Source organism: Scleropages formosus, chromosome 12 (assembly GCF_900964775.1).
Source record: "Scleropages formosus chromosome 12, fSclFor1.1, whole genome shotgun sequence".
Classification (NCBI taxonomy): Eukaryota; Metazoa; Chordata; class Actinopteri; order Osteoglossiformes; family Osteoglossidae; genus Scleropages; species Scleropages formosus.
The window spans coordinates 2,019,870-2,046,395 of NC_041817.1; the positions used below are offsets into that span (position 1 = coordinate 2,019,870).

General features: G+C 39.0%; 2 protein-coding genes across 6 annotated transcripts in view; one reads left to right on the forward strand and one right to left on the reverse strand.

The window, feature by feature from the left end:
- Positions 1-3,346: 3,346 nt before the first annotated feature.
- On the forward strand, positions 3,347-24,273 carry prpf40a (PRP40 pre-mRNA processing factor 40 homolog A). The gene is made up of 27 exons (XM_018741587.2): positions 3,347-3,398; positions 5,018-5,098; positions 5,190-5,312; positions 5,749-5,832; positions 7,400-7,427; positions 7,519-7,541; positions 7,772-7,843; positions 8,139-8,249; positions 8,524-8,644; positions 9,057-9,081; positions 9,303-9,554; positions 11,460-11,568; positions 12,706-12,770; positions 13,012-13,176; positions 15,969-16,077; positions 17,474-17,624; positions 18,064-18,197; positions 18,694-18,808; positions 19,736-19,827; positions 20,047-20,163; positions 20,372-20,509; positions 20,672-20,767; positions 21,008-21,094; positions 21,367-21,460; positions 21,553-21,614; positions 21,692-21,871; positions 22,889-24,273. The coding sequence occupies exons 1-27, from the start codon at positions 3,396-3,398 to the stop codon at positions 22,976-22,978; spliced, it is 2,727 nt and encodes a 908-aa protein (XP_018597103.1). The 5' UTR covers positions 3,347-3,395; the 3' UTR covers positions 22,979-24,273.
- A 630-nt stretch (positions 24,274-24,903) lies between these two features.
- Positions 24,904-26,526, reverse strand: part of fmnl2a (formin-like 2a) — a 53,908-nt gene continuing 52,285 nt past the window's right edge. For 2 of the 5 annotated variants that reach the window (XM_029256603.1, XM_029256599.1), the window contains one exon: positions 24,904-25,611. In XM_029256603.1, coding sequence (XP_029112436.1) covers positions 25,502-25,611 — 110 coding nt within the window. In that variant the 3' untranslated portion in view covers positions 24,904-25,501. The remainder of the gene's footprint in view (positions 25,612-26,526) is intronic. The other 3 variants (XM_029256604.1, XM_029256600.1, XM_029256602.1) reach the window with 2 other exon arrangements.

Consider the following 26,526-nt stretch of genomic DNA (forward strand, 5'->3'; position numbering starts at 1 on the left):
AGAGAGTGTGTTCCACTGATGTATGGATGAGTGACCCAGTGTAAGTAATGTATCTAGCAGTGTAAGTCACCTTAAGGTGTGCGGGCTGATATTGCTAGAGTTCATTGGAAGTTGGTTTGGAGAAAAGTGTCAGATAAATGTAAAATTCTAAGGAGAAAAATATAATCTGGAATTTTTACTTTTATAATTGGTGGATTCACCTGTTCAACCAGTGGTCGCCTCCAAGTCTATTAAGGCACAAACCAGCAAAAAAAACCCATTAAGTCCAGGGTTCTTGCGAAGGCTCATTCTGCCATACATTTGGTGGAATTATCTGTGGTGATTGTTAAAGAATGTACAGTATATTAAGTATACAGTATGTCACCCTATTTAGTACTAAGCGTACCCACTCACTGAAATGAGTACCTGCACATGTGTTTTTTTTTTTTTTTGCATTGCATTGCAGTAGTGTGTCTTGCGTGGCCTCCATTAGCACCGTGGGCTGGAGAGAAGTATCAGCTCGCCCACGGGAGAAACGCCGCATTGCTGCTCAGTATGAAATCAGGGCGGGTAGAACAATTGCGAGTTCTTAAAGAAACTCGAAAAGAGGTGTTTTTTTGTTTCTTTTTTTAATATTAATATCTTTAATATTTAATATCTTTGTCGTCTTTAGAGATCCTGTGTGTTTCGAACAGGCTTTGAACAGGTATTTCACTTCCCTAGAAAACAATGTATGTCAGCTGAATCTTTCTGGCTTTTTTTTTTGTGCTGCATACGTATTGTTGGTGCGGATGGTGTAAAATAAATAGCTATATTAAATGTCAAACTCCGAAACCATTCCATAAGCGTTATTTCTGAAAAAAAGACGTGAAGACAGCATTTGGCAGTTTTTACATGTCATCTGGTCTTGAAAACACGTGGTGTTGTCGACTGTTCAGAAGAAATAAACTGAACAATTCGTAGCCGCTTACTCTGTAGCAAAACGCTTCGGCAAGTTCAAGTTTACTGTCACAGGTACAAGTACCCTGTGCAAGTATCATGAAATTCTTCTTGAATCATGATTGCTTCTCCACAGCCTATGGACAAAGACAATAGAAATATTGCACAAAACAAAACAATGACAGTGAATAATGCTAATAGCAATGACAATAAATAACAGTAACAGTAATAACAATAATACCAGTAGACAGCCAGAGAACTCAGAACGTGAGAGCGAGAATGTGAATGCTTAAAGTGACAGTGTAATTTACCAATGTGCTTGGAAGGAGCAGTCCAACTCTAGTTAGTAAAGGTGGCACATTGGTGAGTGTTGTATACTCTTACAGCAGTGGGATAAAAGCTGCTCCTGTACCTAGCTGTGCGGGTTTGAATAGACCTAAGCCGTTTTGCAGATGGCAGGGAAAAGTACCCGTGCAGGGTGACTATGATCTTTCATGATGCGCATCGTCATTCTGAGGCAGCGTGTGGTGTAGGTGTCCAAGAGCAACAAACATCAGAATCACACATTATTTAAAAGTCTTATAAACTCTTGTAGATGTAATGTCTTCCACTTTCAATGTTGGTGAAATTGATGTTTGCAACAGCCACTTTCTTCCCAGAACGCTGCGACAAGAAGAACGCAAAACTGGCTTTGTGTCGTGAAGCGCTGAACGTTCAGTCCGGAAATCACCTTGTTACCTATGTGTGTGTGTTGTATACATTTATTTACACGCAGCACACAAATTTATAATTACTTATTAGGATTCGTTTATAACTGAAACGTTTTAGTTTCCTCTGGACAAAGTTAAGAGAGAAATAGCCGAAATATCCTCTTTCCCAAAGAGTTTCACATGAACGCGCACGTGGACGCAGGCGTCGCTGAGGCCGGAAGTACAGTTGATCCCAGCTCTGCGATACCTTTACGGACCAAGAAGTGCGTCGTATTGCGAAACAACGGTGTCCCGTTTGGAAATACAGTAGGCTACTGGAAAAGTCGATCCCGTGCTCCGATGTGACATAATTCTTCAATCAATGCATATTGAATTTTTCAGTTTTTTTCATATTTTGCTAGGGCCACCTTGGGTTCTCTTTTGATAAACTAGTTTTAAAGATACGAAAATGAAGAAACAGCGAGTAGGCGGGTTCATAAATCCCCACTGTGCAAAAAAAAAAAAAACCAAGAAGACTCCAGAGCAGAGGCCCCGTGCGTCCAAGCAAACCACAAACAAATTCACAAAGCGAAGTGACGCGCAGTCGACACGACACGTGGCGCACGTTGTGAATAAGAAATACTTACATTTTACAGCATTTCTCGTTATTACTTGTTTTCTTGCTTTTAGAAGTAAATATACTGCATTTGGGTAAACTGGGTATAATTTTCTCAATAAAATGAATCAAAAACAGTCAAAGATGGAGGCAAACGCAACTTCTCTCTTTTCTGTGGTAAACATACGGAGTACTGTATGTTTACTACTGTATACTGTAGCAGATAGACACACACATTGTCTGAACCGCATGTCCCATACGGGGCCGCGGGGAGCCGGAGCCTAACCCAGCAACACAGGACGTAAGGCTAGAGGAGGAGAGGACGCACTCAGGATGGGACGCCAGAGTCCGTCGCAAGGCACCCCGAGCGGGACTCAAACCTCAGACCCACTGGAGAGCAGGACCCGGTTCAAGCCACTGCGCCCCGTAGCAGATACATGCTGTTTTAAAATAAAATTACCAAAATTATCGTTGTAACTTTCTGTTGGGTTAAATGTGTCATTTTCTGCGAGGTAGGCATTGTCTTCGAGCGCGATCTGTTTACAGATATGTATAGCATCTGTAATTAATTAAAAAAAAATTAAAACGTAGGTGCTGTATAGGAGGTGGGAACCGCATCTGCTCTCCTGTCTACACACACATTCAGCTCCGTGGATTAAATTAACAACACCGCTTTGTTAGGATGGTGTGTCCCAGCGAAGGCTGACCAAAATATTTGTATATAGAAAGATGAATAAAACATTTTGTGCATACATACATACATCTACCTGCAGCCACTGCCAGGCTACTGAGTAATAATCACAGACAGACCTGGTTCATGGCAACCCCCCCTAACAAGTCAAGTTGCCCCAAACTGTCTTTAACGCTTAGTTTTCAAATTAAAGAATACATTGAGAATATTAGTAACATGTATCTACGAAAAAAAAAAAATAAGGAAGCCGAACAATATACCAAAAAAATAAGTAATGACAAATTAATAGATGGCGCGCTATGTTTCAAACAACACAATAAAGCGCGGGTCTCAAAAATTGTAAGGACTACCGCTTACTTCGAGCACAGGAAGCCCCGTGCCTCGCGCATGCTACATTTGACCTTTGCTCTCCCTAAACGAACCAATAGGATTACAGTTTGTTGAGCCGTGGAGGAGCTGAGTTCTCCGGTGTTCGGTCATCATGGTGAGTGAACTTTGTGGCTAACTTTACACATTTAAATTACTGATTTCTTCATTATGGTGGGATTTTTATGCCGCATATTACACAAAATAAGTGTCGGGCAGCTTTAATTATTGTATGTAAACGATGGAAGGGGTTTCACTGAAGAAGTGCATGGTTCAGTGTTTCTCCCCTCGGCTAACAATTGAGTTCTGGTTGTTCAACGCCTCGCTTCATTACGTTTTCGTCGTATTTCACACAACATAGCTAACTACATAGCGGAATTACCTTACAACTTCTGAACTGTCTGTAAATTATTTAAATATCTCTGTTTTGTTTCATGAGGAACTGTGCTGCTTGCTAGCTAGCTAGCTAGCTGCTAGGTATTGTAAATATAAATAATAGACTAATCAATCTGATCATGATGGTTCCTGAAAGAATTTTATATAGAATTTAATTAAAAAATGTAGTTGAAAATTAAATCATTGTTGAATATAGTTTGATTCTGGATGTAGTCTGCACCTTTGCTGATCACACATCAACACAGCATTGCAATTCAATTCCAATCAGTCATGCTGCACTTCTTGGATTTCAGTAACACTTAAGTTCGAAATGAATGAGTAGATAAACTGGAATTATCTTTAATGCATAAGTTAATTCTTTTAAATACAATGCTGATATCTGTGCACAGCTGCAATGTTCTCATTCATTGTGCTGGGAAATAATTGGCCACTGTTACTGAAAGAATGGTAAGAAGGTTGTTTGCCTTGGCAGTCTTTTCTATGAAATGGTTTGCAGTTTCATTTTTATATTTTCTCCAAAGTTATATTTACTGAATGGCTTTGTCTGGAAAAAATATATATTAATTTGTGTAAAATGTATAACCCACTTAAGTGGGTCTATATAAATGCTGGTAGGTGCAAAAGAAGCAATGTTCAAGAAATGGCATGGGAAATGAATATCAATAACTGTTAGTAATGTCTTATTCTGTTGTACCATCCAGTTGAAGAATAATAATTTGTATTGTTGTATTTGTTTGAACTTCTGGAAAAAAATGTGGTTGTCTTGCGGTGTTGGCAGCTGACTTTAAAATTCTGGACAAAGAATAAGTAAAATTAAAATGAATACTGCCTGTGTCCTGACAAGGCTGGAGATGAGAACCACATTTCTTTAATAGATTTCATACAAACTGTTGGTGTCTGCTGTGATATCTTCAAATTATGGCTATTAAGGAATATCTCAGTTGGACCAAGTAAATATTCTGCATTTCAAAATTTTGAAACTATAGTATCTTGATGAAAAGTGACAAGTATGTGCTCTAGGTTGATCTATTAAGATTACTTCTTTCACATGAAACAGTAGTAGAAAATTGGAGAGTTGAACTAGATGTTTCATTCAAAAATGTGTATTTTGTAGTTATTTCTTAATTCATTTTGTTTGAGTAATTGCTTATACAACTCTGATGGTAGCTATTTGCAACAACACCCAAGATAAATGAAGCATAAGATGAGATGTCTTCCAAACAGAAGACCAGTCCACTGCATGACGTAGTCATTTCTTATTTGGACAGCAGCCTGAATTTAAGGCTTGAGAACCGTTTTGTTGTTATTGTCTAACGCTTCCTTTTTTGTTGCTCTTAACAGTCCTCAGCGGATGGCAGTAATGGCCCAAGCCAACCTGCACCTTTCCCAGGTGTCCCTCCTGCAGCAATGCCTCCACCATTTGTAAGCTGACATTTTGGAGTTCAGTTGTGATATTCACTTATGTATTGCAATGATCTATTTTTCATTGGTGTCATACAATTTGTGTTTTAAGATGGGACCTCCTGGAATGCCCCCTCATTTCCCCCCAATGGGGATGCCCCCAAACATGGCTCCCATGCCCCCTGGAATGATGCCACCCATGATGCCCCCGATGGGAGGGCCACCTATGGGACAGGTTAGAGTTTTAGACTGATGGTACTAAAAAGGGGCCTTTGAGCTTGTTTTGGTGATTTGTCACTCCAGGTTGTGAGGATTGAAACTTTGTTTCATCAATTTTACCATAGTAATCATTTTCACAATAAATACCTTCACAAATATTCTAAGCAAAATTAATTGCAAATAGAAAGGTTACTGGGACTATTTTTTCCATCTCCTCATATGTAACTATATAAATGTTAACAGTAAATATAAAAAAAACAGCTGATTCAGTAATAAACTTTGATTCTATTTGTTACTTATTTTGAAGCTTTTGTATATGTCTTCACAAGAGAAATGTCTTACCTCTCTCATGTTATACTGTCTGTGTACTATGGGTCTGAGACAGGGTGCTAAGCTTAATGGGTTCTTTGAGTATTTTCTGAAGCTTTATGTGTGTTACCTTTTATTTTTAGATGCCAGGCATGATGCCACCGATGATGCCAGGAATGATGATGCCACCCCGTATGCCAGCTGCAGCAATGCAGCCAACAGGGCCGGTAAGCAAGTTTCCCATTCATGTCGCATTTCTGAAAAAAGCAACCTCAAGCTGGGAGGGGATCATTTCCCCTTTACATATAATCTAAGCATTTGCCTGAGTTTGTAGAGAACTGACTTTAAATGGATTCAGATATCCAAGCTTTTCTACTAAGCACAGGAAATTATGCCTTTATTCTCTCCCTGTCATTAAGCTTTAGTTAGTTTAATCTTATTGTTTTGGATCAATTAATTGAAATAACGAGTCTTTAACACAAGAGGTGTATTTGTGTACTCTTGGACACACTGTAATCAAAGCCTATGTCTGTCCTATCCTGGTGTTGATGTGCTCACACTTTTCTGGTCTGTTGATCTGCCCACTCTTCTGTAAGAAAAGGGAAACGTGCATCTGGTTTATTGTCACTAGATCAATATTAATTTGCAGTTTAAATATTTGACACTCAAAGTATATCAAACATGTTTTTATTAAACGGGACATATTTTACCCTAGCCACCAGACAGGCATTCTTACCTCTAAATCATGTGTGATGCAAATGAGTGGTTTTATGTTTTGTGAATTGACAGCATCCACCTTTTCCTTGTAAACCAGAGACTACTGTTTTGGTATTATTTCCTTACTTAATACACTTTAATGTACAGTAAAGGTGACACCATCTTGAAGAAGTATTGTGAACATAAGTGGTGGGCTCTTATGTAAAAAAAAAACGCCTTTTAGTTTTCATGTAACAAGCTTTGCATGGCAGCTGGTCCTTCTGGCCCATGTGCTAAGAGCCGTTTAAGGTAATTCATGCTTGTCAATTCCAATATGTCAGTTTCTGGGTTTTCTCTCTCTGACTTGAGGGCAAAAGTGGCACCATTGCACAGAACTTGTTTTAAACAGGTTATGCTGTCTTTTTTTCATCACAATAAAAAAAGTAAATGCTTTTACTTTTATTGACATTGTTTAATATTGTTTTCAGATTTATTATAAAAGCATTTTGCTACAAACTGTATAATGTATATTGTGTGATGGATTACTTGAATAACATGACAAATGCATGTAGAACATCTACATTTAATATCAACTTTACACAACTGATGGAAGCCCAATTCCACAATAAGCATGACTTACTTGCCTTGATGGTCTGGTGTTTGAAGTGTGTGAAAGTGGTCAATTCTGAGAGCTAACAGGATGACACATAATATGCTTAGAATATGCATAGTGGTCTGCTTGATATTAGGATCATGAATACTTCATTACTACTTGGATATAAAATAATATTTTTCTGGAATGTGATTTGTGCCAAGCTGTACCATACATTCCTATATAAGACACCTTGAACATGTCTTTGGTGTGTTTCACAACTGCCATGACTCCTACCCTTGCCACTGCTCAAGTAAAGCTTTAGCTAAAGTACGTACAATTTTTTTGATGCTAATGACCTGACCTTTCAGACTCTGAAATGCAAATCGGTGTTCATCCACCAAAATTTTCTTAAAACATTAAAAATTAGTATTTGCATTTGCAGACACATCTACAGGTGTACACATCTGCAGCTTATTAATTCAGTAAATGTCCCATTTCTACAGCCTGGTGTAAGCCCTGTAGACACTGCTGGTAAGTCTCACTTTTAATTTTACTTCAATATAGTTTGCTGTTAAAAACGTCTTCTGATTTTGCTTACGCTTCTTTCTTTTTGTTATTGTAGCTTCAACTACATCTGGGACATTGGTAAGTACTAAATATTATTCCAGATTGCATTGTGAATTTTATTAAGAATAATGCAAGAAAAGATGCATACTTCAGAAGAATGTAACTAGTTGTAATGTAACTCCTGATGTATTTTGATCAAGCATCGATTGCATAATTTGGTGTTCTGTAGTATGATGCATGTGATTAAGGTTCATCAGTAGGTGGTTAAATTTTGTGTGTTCTCTCCTTGTATGTTGCACTGGAAATAGACAACCAATCCTGCCATCGCTGCCGCTCAGCCAGGCATGACGGCCAGCCCGAAGGACGACCAGCCCAAGAAGGTGAACACACATTGCAGGAATCCAAAATAGATGAAATGTGAACTGACACTTGTTATATAAATGTTGACTTTTGTTACATTAGACTGGTTTGTTTCAAATAGTAGATGCTTAACTTTTTGTGTTAAATCACCTTGTGGCAGTGAATTCCACTAATTATGGTTACAGTTCTGTGTGAAAATCAGTGAGTATGTTAAACTGATCAATGACTTTGAAATTTTGTAATGGAAATTTTTTTTGGAGTTCTTGGAAAGGTAATTGCAGAGCCTGCTAATGAATGTAATGTTTGTGCCGGCAGAAGTCTGTGTGGACTGAACACAAGTCGGTTGATGGGAAGACTTACTACTACAACACAGAAACCAAGCAGTCCACTTGGGAGAAGCCAGATGACTTGAAGTCTCCAGCAGAGGTGATAATTTTAAATTAAGCTCAAAGAATTTTAGATGTTAATTCTGTTGTTTTTCATATTTCCTATCAGACTCAGTTCTACAGGCAGCTGTGTGTGTAATGCAAGCAGGAAAAATGGGTATTGTACAATCAGATTCTATGATCTTGTGCCTGTATCTAAAGCTCTGTCTAAATTTTCGATTTACCACAATGTACCCCGAGTTGTGCGTTGCTTTGGAGAAAATCATGTGTTTAACAAATGAATGCAAATGCAACCCTCCTTTTGCCAATTGCAGCAACTGTTGTCAAAGTGTCCCTGGAAAGAGTATAAATCGGACACAGGAAAGCCTTACTATTATAACTCTCAAACTAAAGAGTCACGTTGGACCAAACCCAAAGAACTGGAGGATTTAGAAGGTGAGACTCTTACCTATTAAACTTTGCTGCAAAACAGGTCAATACATGTGGTCCTAGGTAAGTCCACAGTAAAAATGTTTTATTGGTTATAATTAGAACGAGACTGGGTAGCAGTAAAATTTCCCAAAATAATGATTATTTTACATGACTATAGCGTGATGAATTGGCAGCCTGCTGAAAACACTAGAGATTTTTGGCAGCTCCTGTAGAGTACTTTGTTCATAACATTGCTTCGACCACTGTCGGTGCACATGGAGCAATCGTGTAACTGCTTATTTGTACTGTCAGTTTGTCACTTTCATGTAACATCAATTCACAAATTAATACAGGCATCACTTCTACATTCTGTTAAATGAGTAGCAAGAATGTTTTGACACTAATGACCTTACCTGATCTTCTATTTTCCATGTAGTTATGATAAACAGCGAAGGAAATGTGTAAGTAATGATTTTCGTTTTGTAAGAAAAGCTTTTGTTCCTTATTAATATCTACTGTCTACATCTGAAGTATTTTGGGGTAGCTCTTCATTTGTGGGTTTTGGGTGGTTTGAGTGGGTGGTTTTTCAGTCATCGAATTTGACAATTTTTTTTTTTTCTTGCCATGTTAATTAGGACAAACTGATTAAAATTCTGTCATGCATGTAACAAACGGCTTCCAGGACATCCGAGCCTGCTGCCAGTACCCTTGCAACATCAACTCCCCAATCAGACACCACCGCTGCCGTGGCAACCGCTGCTACCGTGACAACTGTAGCAGAGACAGAGGCAGTAGTTGTGCCCACTGTAGTAGAGGAGCAGACGGCCCCGGTGGTGGCAGTGGCAGCCGCAGCAGTATCGCAGGTGACTGAGGTCAGCGTTGACACCCCTGTCAGCACCGCAGAGGCCACGCCCATGGTTGAGACCCCAGTCAGGTACCCAAGCTGTTCCTTCTCCATTAATGCTAAAGGGTGTGCAGATGTTCAGCAGGTTAGATGCCAAGTTGCTGGCAAATAGGACAGCTCTGATTTAATGAGAGCGTTTTCCTTATCACATTAGTACCCTTTGACTCATCCCTCCCTGGGACTTCTGTGATTTAGGAAAGTTTTGTACACTTGTAGTATTATGAAGGTTCAAGTGTAGGGGTCAGAAGCTCAAGTGGTTTTCAGGTATCTCAGCTCACAATGTTTTTTTGTGGGTCTTTCAGAATAACTAATTGCTCATAGGTGCCTTTTCCTGTACTTTGGTTGTTATGTGTGATTACATATATATCCTCCCCCCACCGTATGGCGCTAATGTGTTCCTGAAAAATCCTGTGCAAGATGAATTCTTATAAATCAAAGATGCAGTTAGGACTGCAAATTTTTACCAGTGAAACTAAGTCCCAAAAATTATACCAATTTTTGCTGAATTATCACTAGACCCCGTTAAAATGGACACAATTACTTAAATATAGCATTAGTTATCATAATGCAACATTGCAAGACAATATCCTTTCATTAGTTACTTTATAATACTGTGTGGTTGACTTCCTGGGCTTATTCAGCTTATTTGTAACCATTATGTACCATACACTTAAAGTGTCAGTTTCCACTGGATACTCTGATTCCCTCCCACAGTCCAAAGATATCTTTCAGATTAATTGATTATTAAATTCCCCATTGTGTGTAACAGATATGTAATAGATATCTCACACATTGCTCTGCAACCTTATGGGATATGCTACAATTAAACTTGTACTTATACAAAATTTACAAAACCTATAATACTAAACATGAATATAAAAATACTGTAATTAACAAAACACAAAACCATAAATATACAAAGAATAAATACATATAAGTAGTTCTTGGTGAATAAACCTCCCAAACACATCTTTCATTGTCCACATGGGTTTCCTTCCTCCATATAAAGATATGTTCAGGCTTCTTGGTGACTCTAAATTGTCTTTAGTGTCGATCTGTTACGTTGTTGTACTGTATAAATGTGTAAGTAATTGTAGGGAGTTTAGCAGCTGGGGTCAGCTGGTAGTGTAGTGGTTAGAGATGCTACATTTGGACCCAAAGGTCACAGGTTTCAGTCTCACCTCCAGCTTTAGTACCCTTTGCATACAATGACAATAAAGTGTCTTATCTTATCTTTAGCAAGGTACTTACCCTAAATTGCTCTAGTAAAATTACCCAAATGTATAAATGGGGAAATAATTGTAGCTTAACATTGCAAGTCACTTTGTAGAAAAGGGTCAGCTAAATGAGTAAATGTAGCATATCAAGTACTGTAAGTCACCTTTGATAAAGATGTCAGCTAAATACATACTACATAATCTGCTCAGCTATTGGGAGGCACACAAAATCCAAATGGGGTCCTGGTAAATATACCTTACAAGACAAAGTGGGGTACTAAATGATACTCCCTGTAAAGTCATTAATGAAACATGAATAGCCATACATAACTGTATTTTTACATATTATATCATGTTTTTAAACTGGTTTGACTTTGGGCTGCAAATTTTTGCTTAAAAACTGTTCAATAATATTAGTCTATTTTGGTAGTGAGTCACCTTCAGTGGCCTTTTCAAGTCTAAATAAAGGGTGAAGTAGAATGCCTTCAGCCCACCTGTGACTGAAGAGTAGTGCACTTATATACCCCTCAGTTACTCTCTCAGAATTTGAACATTGATCTGTTCAGTACTTACAAACAGCTGAAAAGAGTGAAAACGTTATGTCTGAAAATGATGCCATACCATTTGATATTGGGGCAAGTCATTGGTGTGTTTAATGTCTTTCTTAATTATGCGATATTCCTTTTACCTCTGCTTCTCACCTTGCTACCTTCTCTAGCAATGATGTCCCAAAGGAGGAGGAGAGGCCAGAGCTTGTAAAGAAGGTCTACAAGTGGAACACCAAGGAGGAAGCCAAGCAGGCTTTCAAGGAGCTTCTGAAGGAAAAGGTTCTTACCAGTATTCTTCTTGTTACTGATGGACAGACATTCATGTATTGAGACTGAGGAGCTGTAACATTCAGAAGCTCCTTACGTGCTAGAAGGTTACACATAGACTTGATGGAAACTCGTTTTTTCATGAGGCGTTCAGTAGACAAGTTTTGAGTGGGTGTCATCCAACATTCCTTCCCAGCTCCTCTGCAGTCATTCCTAGGCATGTAGGGCACTAGTGGTTTGCTCATCACATGCAAGCTCAGATTGCCCAGGTATACTCAGTTTAAATGGGTATTATATTTTCCTCAACTCTGTTCTCAGAGCATCCTGTAGTTCTGAAGGTAGAGATGTTACGGTATTTGCTTGATTGCAGTTTTCTAACGAACATTTTTCACACATGGTCTCTGTGACCCTAGAATTGGCAGGTCATCAGGCTGGAACTGGGCTTTTCTGAACCATTAAAGTGTTCTGCAATGTGGACACAATGATTCAGCTGTGCTTTGATCTAAAATAGCCTTTAACTGACTTATTGTAGGACTGTAAGCAAGGGGACACTGGTTGTATTTTCAGTGTGTCTGCTAGAGATCACCTCCGATCTTGATTTCTATGCCTTTGTAACTTATATCAGTTGAAAGCTCAGCCAGTGTTGCTGCTGATCAGTGGCATGCTTCAGTGAATCCACGTAACGTTTTCAGATGGGAATGAAATATTCTCCCCAAGTGGTAATTGGTTTTTCCCTTGAAGGCTGTGGCTAAAGGTCAGTTATGTAAGGTACTGCTGATGTATTTGGAGTTATTTGAGGTTCAGGATTGAAGACCCCCAACCAGTACCATCAGTTTCAAATAACAAATTCATCTTGGTCTACAGTGTAGTATAGACACACCAAATGTGTACACTAACATTTATTTATTTAGCTTGTTCTTTTTTGCAAAGCAACTTAGTGTTAAGATACTTAAAATGATCTACCTATTTGTATGGCTGTGTGTTTTTTGCTGGAGCGCTTGTAGGGTAAAGATCTTGCTTAACGGTATTGGAACAATTGTTGGGACTTGTGATGTATAGATCCAAAGGCAGGAGCTTTAACCACTGTGCCATCTGCTGCCTCAGGTGTGCTGTGCTGATGAAATTATTGTTGTAATGATGTGTTTACAGGGAGTTTCATCTACGGCATCCTGGGAACAAGCTATGAAAATGATCATTAATGACCCTCGCTACAGGTACCTGCTATTAATGCATTTTTTCTGCATCTTTGGGTATTTACATGCTTTTAATAGTCCTTTCCAGCTGGATATTGCATATAAAACATCTAGAATGCTACCCATTTAAGCAGCTGGTTTAAATTCTGTTTCCAGAGAGCACCAACACCCACACTTAGTTTTCAGTCTTATATTTGAGCCGAAGCATCTATGAAACCCATATAATGAAACTCATCCTTCTTTCACTGTTGTTCCTTTAAAGTGCTCTGCCTAAACTGAGTGAGAAGAAACAGGCATTCAATGCATACAAGGTCCAGACAGAGAAAGAGGAAAAGGAAGAGGCCAGGATTAAGTATAAGGAGTCAAAGGAGACCTTTCAGCGCTTCCTGGAAAATCATGAAAAGATGACATCCACAACTAGATACAAGTGAGTAGTCGATTTCATGAAGGCTGTAGGTTGATGACTATTACTCAAGCCTTCCACCTCTCCTGGGGCATAGGCTGCCAACAAGGGGTCTCCAGGCAAAGTTTCCCTCTTGGCATTTCTGTAGCTGGCAAGGTTTTTATGGTGTGGGGTAGCTAACTCCACACCCAACCCTCTTCCTTTCTCAGCCGGGCTTGAGACTGCTCATGGCGGAGTTGTTGGCGAATATACTAGTTCTTTAATTTATGAATACATGAGACCAAGGCTTCATTTTTAAATCTAGTTATTTTTTACACCAAGTCATAATCAGTAAAAGCTAAGTAATACAGACCTCCCTTGATTTATTTGCTTGGTTAAGTTCTGTTAAAACATCAGATGTCATAGTCTTAGGTGCTGTTCTTACTTGGGGGGGGGGAAAAAAAAAAAAAACTTCAACATTAAAATTTGAATTTTGGGGAAAAGGTTTTTCAGGTTGTCCACTTTGTTGTCTTTACACAGTTAAAGTTCACAGATGTAATAATAATGCAGTTGTCCCTTGATTTATTGATTGGTTAGGCTTTGCAAAAGTCTTGAATAGAACTATAATATAGTCACAAAAACTTGAATTTTTTTTTTTATTGGTTTTGAACTACATTAAAAGTCAATTTAAAAGGAGTGAAAATAAAAAATGTTTCCTCAAACTCCTGTTCAGCGCTGACTGTTAGAAGATCCAACCAGTAAACGTGCAGTGTTCGTAATCTTATTGAACACCAGCACTCGCAAACACAAAGCACAAGCGCTGTAAACACTGAAAGGGAGTTGAATGAAGGCAGTCCCACAGTCATATACTGTTTGGAATGCATTTTACTTGCCATCTCCTAGCTGGGTACTGAAATGTAAGTCACTTTTGCTGCACGAGAGAAATAAAAATGTAGATGCAAAGAAAATGCAAGTAAAAATAAGTAATCTGGAAAATGTTTGTATCTTTCAACTTTTGTAACTAGTTCATAACATGAGCCATTACACAAAGTACTGGCAACAATTTAGTGTTGTCCATTTTTATTATTATTATTGTTCACTATCTTTTTCAGGAAGTTACATTTTTGACCCAACAAGTGATTACCTTTTGTTTTGTCCCACTCTTTTGTAGCTCCACCCTGCCAGCTTATAGAAAGCATTTCTGTAATACTTGTGACAACCAGAGTGGTCTGGAGTCATGTCCATTCCCTATAGCGAGAAGAGCTGTCGGTTCGAATTCCTTTCTGTTTTGCTTCTGTGCCGTAAGGCCGTTTCTGAAATGAGTTCCCCATTACTGGGGATCACAGCTCCAGGACATGTCTGGATTGCATATAAATGGCTTTAGAAAGTGCTCATGTTGGGGTATTTTGAGAATTATTGATGCACTTCTGTTTTATTTTTTTAAATATATATTTAGGGATAGGGATTTTCACTGTGGTCTATCGCAGTTATGTAAATATGTGTAGACTTGTACCTAAACTTGTAAACTGGGACTTGGAAGTCTATGACTTGAATTGTTCATAAGTTCACCCACTAATCACAGTCTATTAAAGCTTGATAATACAGTTTAATTCCTTCATTTATTCAGGTACTGTTAAAACCAAGGGGGGGAATCAGATAACTATAATGAATTAAAATTTGCTGTAAGACTTATTTACTATTTCATCATGGCAACAGGATACAGCATGGATGGGATGCCAGTCCTTCTCAACACTTTTATTATATTTTAATTTAAAGCAGTGACTACATGTGTCATTTGCAACTGAGGACAAAACAATACTGGCCACAAGGAATTGACTGATCACATGTTTGCCAGCATCTGGTAACTTTCAGTTTTCAAACAAAAAAGTGTTATGGACACGTATCTCTTATTCACTCGGAAGTTACTGTAAAAGTCTGAGATGGTCATAGTAAAAAATACTCTGGATGAAATCTTTTCTGTGAAGCTTAAGGAATGAGTACTGTTTAGGAACCAAGTACTTTGCTTAAAAATCTCTGAGAAGGTATTATGTCCTCAGTCTAAAGTGCAGGATGTCTGAATAAATTATTGTCCATCATTTCACTGGCCATTTTCCTCGTCATGTATATTTTTTTCTATACTATAGGAAAGCTCTTTGGGTGCATTTAATATGGAGGTGTGAAACTGGTAATTGTACATAGAAAAGGCTAATTGTTGATCAGTCAGTATTATGGTATTATGCATTCAGTAAACCATGGATTACAGCTTTTTTTGTTTCTGAAATGGAGGCTTCAGTTCCATATAGAAACGTGCACTTGTGACCTTGTCCGCTAACCAACCAGTATAAGTGATTCCCCCCTCCCCAGTACAACTGCTTTGTGTAGATGTCACATCTGGCAAACAGCTGGCAGACAGTGGAGTCTCATTGTGGGGTGACTTTGCTGGCGGGCAGGCTTTTCTCCTGTTCTGTATGTGTGGTTCTACTCTATTCCGACTGGCTCTGCCTATGTCCATGTGTCCACATGCTATGTAGGAATTCCCTGTTCAATTATTGGAGATGCAAATATATCTGTTTGACAGCAGAGTACTGCTCTAATTGTATTTTTTGAGTTTGCATTCAGCGAAATATAAAGTTGTTTAGTCTTAAGTCCTTGCCTTAAAATAAAAACCAGTCAGATTTCAATCTTGTGTTATGATGCCATCTTGTGGTCGCCTATAGAGCCTACAGGGCTTGTAAATTCTCTGTGGAACATGCTTCTGCCCACGTGCTTAGACATTTCATGATTAGCTTTCATGTGTAACATGACACCTGGCTGTCGCTGTGTTTTCTGTAACTCAGGAAAGCGGAGCAAATGTTTGGAGAGCTGGAGGTTTGGACAACTGTTCCAGAGCGTGATCGACTGGAGATCTACGAGGATGTTCTCTTTTACTTGGCCAAAAAGGAGAAGGTGAGGATGCTTTCTTCAACTTTCCAGCCATCCTGCTTCTCTAGCCTTGTTCAGAGTACAGCTGCTGATCTGCATAGCCGTTTTGAGGGCCTTTCATCACTTTAAGACATTCACGCTTTTGAAACTGTAGTCTTTCCTTGCCTTTCCTGAAAAACCCCTTTTAACATGTACCTTCATAATTCCGACATAACTTACCATTGAATCCAATTGTAATTTTTACGTTTGAGCCCCCAAACATCAGACGCATTTATGCTAAAACATCAGCCCTTTAAAATGGACAGTCACTTCAATAATTAACATTTTTGTTCTAATACAACATAATAAGGGAGATTTCCTTCTATTACTCTGTAATACTTCATGACTTTTTTAAAATAATGCTGTATGTCTCTGCCTGCACCCATTCAGCTCTTTCCAAGTTCTACATACCATATCCTTAAACATGAGCAAAACATACATATATACATAAGGTATATATCTATTAATTAAGCCTTTAATGTAAAAACAGAACAGTAAATACAAATGTATAAAAACAACTCACATTAATTCACACACAGAATAAACTCAGTGTCTCACAGCCCGTGTTGTGGGATTCAACATAAGTTCAGTCTCCTCTCAGTCTGTGGGAGTTTGTGTGTTCTCCACATGTGTGCGGGGGATGACTGTACTCCTTTGTCACAACAGATACAGAAAAGCACCTTTGTCAGTATAGTTTGAAATTACCAAAACCTTGGTTGCTTCAGCTTCACAAATCACTTCACCATGTGAAGTTTGTGTATAGTACTATTGGTACCACTGTGAGCCGAGAACAGATACTCTGGAAAGTTGCACACAGCTTGCTCCTCATTTTTGAAGCAGTCATCACTGGTGCACATTAATGCCACTGTCATATGTCACCACTCTCACCTCTTGTCAGTGAGCAACAGTTATACGTAGAAAGATCAGTTGTCTTTCGGCGTTTTCCTTTCTTGGAATTATCTGGCTGCAGACAATTTCTCCTGTAATAGTGAAGAGGATGTTTTTCTTAAGTAGCACAGCTAGATGTTATGTAGCATTTAAGCTAAAAGTTTAAATCTCTATTTACATAACCTTTTCTCTTTTACAGAAGTGGACATAATGCAAAAATGTGAATAGTCCACAATCATATAGCATATGAGTTGTGTGGTGTGGACATGACTCACTCTGGAATCTAATGCACTGTTGCTGTGTACACATGTTCTGTGGTTATTTGTTCAACATGTGCAATGTGCACAATGTGATTAACTACCTGCTTTGGTCCAGCTGGTTCTTCAGCATGGTGCTGAGTATGGTTGGCTCAATGCTCTGTAGCTGTACCAGTGTGGCCCGTAACTGAGAACCAGCACTCTAATTTGTCTGCTGATGTTACTGGTGTTTGCAGGAACAAGCAAAGCATTTGAGGAAGCGTAACTGGGAAGCACTGAAGAACATTCTGGACAATATGGCTAATGTTACATATCGGACCACGTGGTCTGAAGCCCAGCAATATCTACTGGACAATCCCACTTTTGCTGAGGATGAGGAATTGCAAAGTATGTTTTAGTTAACATGGGGGGTGGGGGGGGTTTCAGTAAGCCAGCTTGTTTTTTGTAGTGTTATACTTTTTCAAAACTGTTTCACACTGCATTCCTGCCCATGATTTGTAAGATACTTTCCCAACTTGGCCAGTAGTCTTTTCTATATCATATTTGAAATATTAACAGTAACAGTTCAGGTAATGAAATACTGTATTTTCCTTGTGGTCAAATGATACCCTTTGCACCATCTTCACCTCCCAGTTGAAGGTAGTAGATGGCATAACTCGCACTCCAACTGTTTTTTGGGCAGCTGTCTTTCAGCTGAAAAATTCCATTTTTGGTTTAGCTAAAACGTGGGGATATTATAACTCATATTCTAACGCAGTCTGGTAAGTTACTGATTCTGTGATTGATTTGTCTCACTTCTGTCTCCAAACCTGGATTGGCCGGACAGACATGGATAAGGAGGATGCCCTGATTTGCTTTGAGGAGCACATCCGTGCCCTGGAGAAGGAGGAGGAGGAGGAGAAGCAAAAGTCCCTGCTGCGAGAGAGGCGGCGTCAACGCAAGAATAGAGAGGCCTTCCAGGTTGAGAATCGGTGCACCTCACTTCACCACATGGCATCATCACGACTGTCACCATGCAGATGTTAATGGAGTTAGTCTTGCTTTCAAAAAAGAGAATCTGTTCCTGTATAGCTGCTGGAATGAAATATTTACTAGTGTGGTGGATTTCAGAATTAATTTGCTTGTATTAAAGGATTATATATTAATCTGTACTTTGTAAAACTTGTAACTGTCATAAAAGATGATCCATTTTATGTTCTCTTAATATGCTCATTGCTGTTGCAACGAATAGGTAAATCTTTGTTTTTGGCTGAAACTTGCAGAAATTTCTTGGTTTTAAGTAGCTTTGTTTTCAGAAGTGAAAAATTTCAAACATCCCTTCCACTGTGTGGGGTTATTGATTGATTGATTGATTGGGCTGTTATTGTTAATTACAGTTTGTTCTGTGGGCACTTCTGCTTTGAGTCAGTGAGACATGATGTAGGGTTTGGTTGAAAAAGCATTTGTTTCCCTATAGAAATTCCTGGATGAGCTCCATGACCATGGACAACTACACTCCATGTCCTCCTGGATGGAGATGTACCCAACCATCAGCTCCGACATCCGCTTCTCCAATATGCTTGGCCAGATTGGTAAGGCAACTGACCCTGCCATTTTTCACCCAGAACACAACTGAAAGTACAAGTTACTGATTTTGAAGGAAGTCAGAGGTGTAGGTTAGGGGAATTTAAAATACTGTGTAAGAAGCGTTTGTGTAGCTGATAGTTGTAGTTTTCAAGTTGCAGGGCACAATATGAAATAACCATATGTTAGAGGGAGGTAACAGTTGTGATAAAAGTAATTATGAATAATTACATTTTCGAAAATCGTATTTTATCAGTAAAACACAGGTTTCATTAGGATAATCATAAAATAGAACAATTCTTAGCATTTTAAGAGAATATAAAACAAATGCTCATTAGTCAAGTTTAGTTATGCTGCGTCGTCTTGCTTATGTTAGTATCCGCTGATCTGTTTTTTATGAAAAGTTTTCTTCCATGCGTTCAATTAAATTTGCTGTTGTCACGTTTTCAATAATATTTTTCAAACGGACATATGCAAGGAAATTGTAGGTAAAATCAGTACATGGACATAGCAGAATGGTAACACAAGCTGTTTTTAATGGAATTTCAAACTCAGCAATATTGAAGATGTTATGTCTGAGTAGAGTGAAAATTACCCATCTTAATCTGTGGAGTGATAGTCTAGCTATCTTGCCAATGGTTTCAAGATCAATAATGCATTGTTCCATTTTAATTGAAGTTAAATGTCTATTGATAAGATGACAAATTCAATGAGAATAAATTGGAAGAGCAAAGAATTTCCATCAGAACTATTTAACATACACACTTTGCTGTGTTTTCACAATTTAATGTGATGCAAAGCCTACTGAGAAACTGCATTTTAGTGTTGTCAGCACATGATTGCTGCAGATTAAATGACAAAAAGAATTGGAGACATGGCTTAATTTTTTTTTTTTTTTTTTTTCTCTCCATATTTGTATGATTCTTTTATTGTAGGCTCTACTCCACTTGATCTTTTCAAATTCTACGTGGAGGATCTCAAGGCACGCTATCATGATGAGAAGAGAATCATCAAGGACATCCTTAAGGTGAAACTACACTCCTGTGCTGCATGTGTTACCAGACAAGCTTGTTATCTTCACACTTGCAGATGGCGCTCCCTACTTTGCTTGTGTTTATATGTTAACCTACTACTAACCTACTCTCTCTACATGCTGTAGTGCTCATTTCTCTCACATACCATACCACAGATATCCTTACCTTTTCGTTGTCACTGCATTCATACCATTTATATGTTCTTCCTACAGGACAAAGGATTCAATGTAGAGGTCAACACAGGCTTTGAGGACTTTGGTTCTGTCATCAGCTCTGATAAAAGGGCAACAACTCTTGACGCTGGAAACATCAAGCTGGCTTTTAACAGCGTAAGTACGGCCCTAAAAGATGACAAGTGATGGATGGTTATGTCTGACTTCATTCTGGGCTTCTCACTGTACATGAATGCATTCCTGTTGTTCTGACAAACAAAAATGGAAGACTAAATGTGGTGCATCACTAAGATTCAATCCACAAGGTATGAAATGTAGTTTCTGAAATTGCATACTTGTTTTGTGCTTCTTCTGTGTGACATAGTTACTGGAGAAAGCAGAGGCACGGGAAAGAGAGCGGGAGAAGGAGGAGGCTAGGAAGATGAAGAGGAAGGAAGCAGCCTTCAAGAGCATGCTAAAACAGGCTACCCCACCACTTGAGCCCAACTCCACATGGGAGGGTGTATGTATCTGTTGTGTGTTAATGGGTACATAACAGTGGAATTAACTAAGGATACTCTGGGCTGAAAATAATCAGTTAAGAAAATAAGAAAAGTCAGTTAAATCAATTTTGTCACGTGTACTTAATTCCTATTCTTTAATTTTCCTATTCCTGATTTCTCAGGTTAGAGAGAGATTCCTGAAGGAACCAGCATTTGAAGACATCACTCTAGAGTCTGAAAGAAAGAGGATATTCAAAGATTTTATTCATGTCTTAGAGGTAATGCTTGTATGACACAGTCTCAGTAGCTATAAATTGCCCTTCGATAGAGAGATGTTTAAATCACTGTTTTGGAGGGTCACTTTCAGCTGCTTTCTAGCTCAATGTACATAACTAATAATTCATAAATTTTAAATGGATTGTCAATATTTTGAATTTGGCTCTGTTCTAGGTGTCTTTAGTGCCTTGTTTTATACAACATCCAGACTTAAAATTGACACAAACTTGTCTTTTTAACAGCATGAATGTCAACATCATCACTCAAAGAACAAGAAACATTCCAAGAAGTCAAAAAAACATCACAGGAAGCGTTCCCGCTCTCGCTCAGTGAGTCCAGTGCAGAATTGTGGCATGCTGCAGTTCTCACTGCACAACCACCTCAGTTCTGCTATTACTTGCTCAGCGCTTTCATTGCTGTTTCAGTATGCATATTCATTTTCAGTCACATGTACACACTGATACAGTATTCTGCCTAAGGTATATAACCATTTGCTCACTAATATTTTTCAATGTAATGTTTTGAAACGTATTGCAGGAAAAAATAGTACAGTGACAAACAGCGGGAAATATGGCTACTGCCTCTCCACTCTTTCCTGCAGGGATCAGAGTCTGAGGATGATGACTACCACTCAAAGAAAAAGAAACGTTCACCTTCAAAGTCTCCCTCTGAGAGATCCTCCAGTGGTGAATCTGGTTAGCACCCTTTTTACTTTGGAGTAAATGATAGTTATTTTAGAATGAAATGTGTATCTGATGAGTAAACGGTTAATTGTTTTGGCCTTTAGAGCGAAGTTCCAAGAAATCAAAAAAGCATAAGAAGAAGGGAAAGAAAAGGCGTCACAAATCTGTAAGTTAAACACAAATGAGATTGAAGATAAAAGCTGGACACATGAACACAACATTTCTGTTCTTACTGCTCTCCAGGGCTCCCCAGAGTCTGAGGGAGAGAGAGATAGGAAAGGACGGGAAAGAGGCCGCGAACGAGAGCGGGAGCGAGAGAAGGAACGGGACAGGGAAAGGGACAAGGAGAATGACAAGTCCCGTGGAAAACCTCGATCAGACCCAAAGCCCAAGTCCCCGAAAAGAAAATCAGCCAAGGAGGAGGCAAGTTGTTTCACTTGGTTACACTACTTAACACTGACTGTGATTACCTTTTACTACTGAATACTGTTAGTGTAAAATGGGTTAACAAGCAGTGTAGTTGTTACTGGTTTTGTACATGGTAAACCCCTGACCCAATTATCAAATGAGTCCCAGCTGTTGTACTTTTACATTTATTCATTTAGCAGACGCTTTTGTCCAAAGCGACATACATCTCAGCAAAAATACAATTTGTACATTACATTGGAGATGTGGCTGCAGACATGTGACTCTCAAGTAAATCTAGTTTACCTTCCATTTGATGCACCGATGTTCATCGCTCGAGTAGGTGCATAAAATGCAGGATAGATGAATCCTTTTTTTATATATATATTATATATGATACACAATCACATACAGTGCTGGAGTAGCAGCTGTATAAAGTCTTATCTAGGGATGCTCATGAAGATATGGTGCATGAACATTTATCATTAACTTTTATCATATGGCTTAACCCAAGAAATCATTGCTTCATTGAGCGGGGTGGATAAAGGCTGTATGTGGCAGCAGGTAACGTAGTGGTCTTCTCATGGTCTCAGAAGGTCCCAGGTTTGAAACCCTTCTCCTGCAGTAGTACCCTTGACATTTACCCTGAATTGCTCCAGTAAATATGTTGTGACAAGAATTCTATTCATATAAAGGTTTAAACAGATGTCCTTCCATTCACTGCTTAGGTTTTGAAAAGTCACATAAATGCCCATTTTTATTATCTGTTTTAACTGTCTCCACAAAATCCTGTTCAGTTTTGATTGAATTAAGGAGCACCCCTATTAAGTTTGGTTGCATTCTGCTGCTATCTGTTCACTTGGCAGGTAAGCATCGTTTGCATGCGTTTCCCTGCAGACAGAAATTTTAGAAAAGTGAATGAAATGCTATGAAATGGTGGAAATGTTTGAAAATTTGTAACTTGACAGGAGGACCCAGTTTAAATAAGCTATATACTAAACTATGCTTCTTAATTACTCCTCTGCATTCTTCCAGGGGGGCTGGGACACTTCAGGCAGTGAGCTCAGTGAAGGAGAACTGGAGAAGAGGAGGAGGACTCTTCTGGAGCAGCTTGATGCACCTTGATGCTCCTCTGGTCTGTTCACACTGAAACACGTGCATTCCTTCTGCAAATTCGAATAGAGTAAGGCTCGTAGCACATAATTCAGTCCACCATTTTAGTCCTGCTCCAGTGACAGACCAATTGTGCAGCTTCTGGTACCTGTTCGTATCAGCTCGGGCTCTGTCTGTGAAATGCCCATCAAAACCCACACTGTACTGTATTCAGCTGCCTTTAATTTCTGAACAATTTAGCTTTTACCAGGAGCTGTATATATTTTGATTGGGAGTTGTTCATTCAATTCATTAAAGGCATACAGTATATGGGGATGACCTTTCCACATCCTGCCAACCCAAGGTACATTTTTTGTTTTGGAATATTTCATTCACAATTAGTCAGTTGTACTTCAGAAATTGGTTTTTACTTAAATGTAGTTTTTTTTTAAACTAAGTTCCTATTGTTGAAGGCCTCATTGTCTGAGAGGTGCCAGATATGGTCTTGTTTCAAAGTGATTAAAGTGCTCACAAAAGCACATTTGCAATGTTTCTTATGAATGAAACCTGGCTGTAAAAGGTCTCATTTTAAAACTATGCTGCAGGCTTCCTCAGCAATAAATAGCTAACAGCAGAAACAAGTTATTTCAAAGCTCAGGTGCTGTGTTTACAAATCTTTCCTCTAGAGAGTAGAGTAAAGCAGAAAGTACAGGTGTGGTGGGAAGATGCTTTCAAGACAAACTGTTGCCAGCATAGTGTAAATAGGTTTATTTAAACATAGCCATTGAGAAATCAGATTCAGCTCAAATTAAAGTACATTGCAAACAAGTATGTATTGTCTAAAATACATTTTGGGAAAACCATGCCAGTTAATGTTGAGTCTATAGGGAGTAAAACTGCTTTGAACGGTTCAGTTGTACAGTCTTAATTAAAGGGAAAAAGATGTACATGCTGTAAAAATGAATATTTTACAGTCAGACTAGTGAAAGCATTACTGAAAAGCAGTGGTCTAAGTGTAAGGGTGTCACTACATGTAATGCTGTATGTGCAGCTTCCCTTCATTCCCTCGTCAGCTACTGCAGTTTGACCGGCCCTTTGAGCAGCTGCCCTTCTCTAAACTGATTTAAAGATGGAAACACATTGGAAGTAACAGAACAGCTAAACCAGCAGACATACAAGGTGCACAAAAATTAGTTGGACACCCTGGAGCTAAAGCCCTTTTACTGTCAAAGCAGGGCAATAAGGGCCTCGCTATTGTGTGCCAGATTCTGGTTCTTAACAAAAAAAAAAAAGGCATAAAATGGGGGGGGGGGGACTATAAGTTAAAATAACATTCAAATTGTATAGCACAGGGTTTTGCAAAATTTCTTTAAACAATATGTACAATATTAACCTTAAGCTAGATGGATTAGGCAGGGAGGAACAAGTTCTGTAGCAAAATATCTGTACATTTAGAAAAGTTTAAACAGATTAAAAAAAACTAGCACACGTCAAATGATCACGAGCAGAAACGGAAGAAAAATGGCCTCCGTGGTTAAATGCAGTACATTAAAGACAACACCGAAGCCCAGGTTTTCCAGCCAGAAGCAGTTGTGACAGTGGAGAAACGAGATTCCAGTTTTACTGACCACCTGTGTGAGCAGGTGGAAGGGGGCCTTGGCTTGAAGTTTAACACTAAACCTTCAGCACAAGTTCCAGGAGTGGTTTGGGTCCTTATTCATGTGTTCATTGGGCTGATTCCCTCTTCCTGCCAGCACTTTCCAGGCCCTTATGCTGCTGCATTGCATCTGCATTACGGTTTAGTGCCAGATGATCTGGCCCCTGCACAGCCTGACTTCATGGCTTGGTCCTCTAACCCCCATAACACTGGTTGAGATCATTAATACCGTCGTTTGGACACGTATGTACAATACACAGCTTGCTCTAGTCTTCTGAATGTTTTTGTGAATTCTTAATACTTTTTGAAACATTTGTCATTAGCAGTGCAAAATCCCACTTCATTAACCATTTAAAAAAAGTATCTATAGTACAGACTGAGACCTTTTTCTTATATTAGCCCACTTAGGAAAAACTGAGTGGGGGGAAAAACATGAGAAGCTAATGACTGTTTGAAAAGCATAGCTGTAGTACATTACAAAACTTCCAAGGCTAAAGGTGATAGCACCGGAATGCATTAAGATACTATGGTATTTCATAGTAACACCTTCAGTAAGTGGGCCAGGAACCCTGTTCCTAACTTTCAGCATCAACCTTACTCCTCACTGACATTTGTGTTTTAGAAACATGGGCTAACAATTAGTTTCGGAGAAAAATGAAGCCAGGTCAGGTCATATTGCTTGAAGTAGAGAAACTAATTAGAATTTAGCTTAGGCACTTGGCTTGTTTTGGGTTTTCAAAAATATATATCTCTGACCTTTTGTGACCTCAGTCTCCTCCTTCCAGTCTAAAAGCAGTCCTTTCCAGCAAGATCTCACTGTTTCCTTGGTGAAAAGGTCGCGTGTTGCTCTCTTCCCACCCTTTTTTGCCCCTCCACCAGTCACATGCGCCTGCCCCTCATCACATGGCTACTTCAGTGCTGTTCACCGGCCGCAAGTTCTGGTCATCAAAGCGTCTCCGGACACTCCTCCTCACTGCGTCGGCTCGCCTGTAAGGCTGATTTCGAAGATCTGAGGCAGGGTTGGGAGGTGAGGGGGTGGGGATAAAAGCTGTCAGTCAATGTCACTCAAACCTTGGATACTCTCTCAGGGCTGGTTTTGCTGGTAGACAGTCAGGCAAAGCAGCTTGAGTGATTGGCACCAAATCAGTACTCGGAGTAAAACCAAAACCTCCAAAGAAAGATTCTTACAATTATTCTCTATCTCAACTCTTCCCCTCATGAAATGGCAAGAAAACATTCAAAATAAGGACAATTCAGACCCAACAAAACATTTGACTGATGACTGATTTGCCTTTGGACAGTTTGTGTGAACCTGAAAATGATCAATGCGCTGCATAGATAATTTCAAAACGCAGAAATTAAAACAACAAATATCAGTAACTACTTGTCTAATGCAAAGCTGCAGTGGAGCCTATCCTAGAAACACAGGGCATTATGCAGATACACCCTGGGCAGAATGCCACACGCACTGGACAGTTTAGGGTCAATCCACCTGAAGGAAGTCTGACTGTGGGAGAAAACCCACACAAAAAGGGGGAGAACATTCAAACTGCGCTACAGTCAAACCCAGAATCTAGTCTAAAAATACCATTCAGCCGATACCAGGTAAAGATGGTATGACTTTAAATACAAATTTTATATATCTAGTTTATTTTGCAGAAATATTTGGAGCAGGGATTGGAATTTACTTCCTACCAATCAGATACATGTCTTAGATGCATTCTACAGTGCATTATCGTAAAATTATTTACTCCATTGTACTGGTTTTGATGCTAAACAACCTGTTTTGTTTATACTGTTATGTATCCAAGGTATATTTTAGCAGAACTTGTGTATCGCTTCACCGAAGCCAAGAGTGGCACGTTAGAGAAACAGCACCGACACACACGCGCTGCTAGATTGTCCTCACACTGAATATTATTCC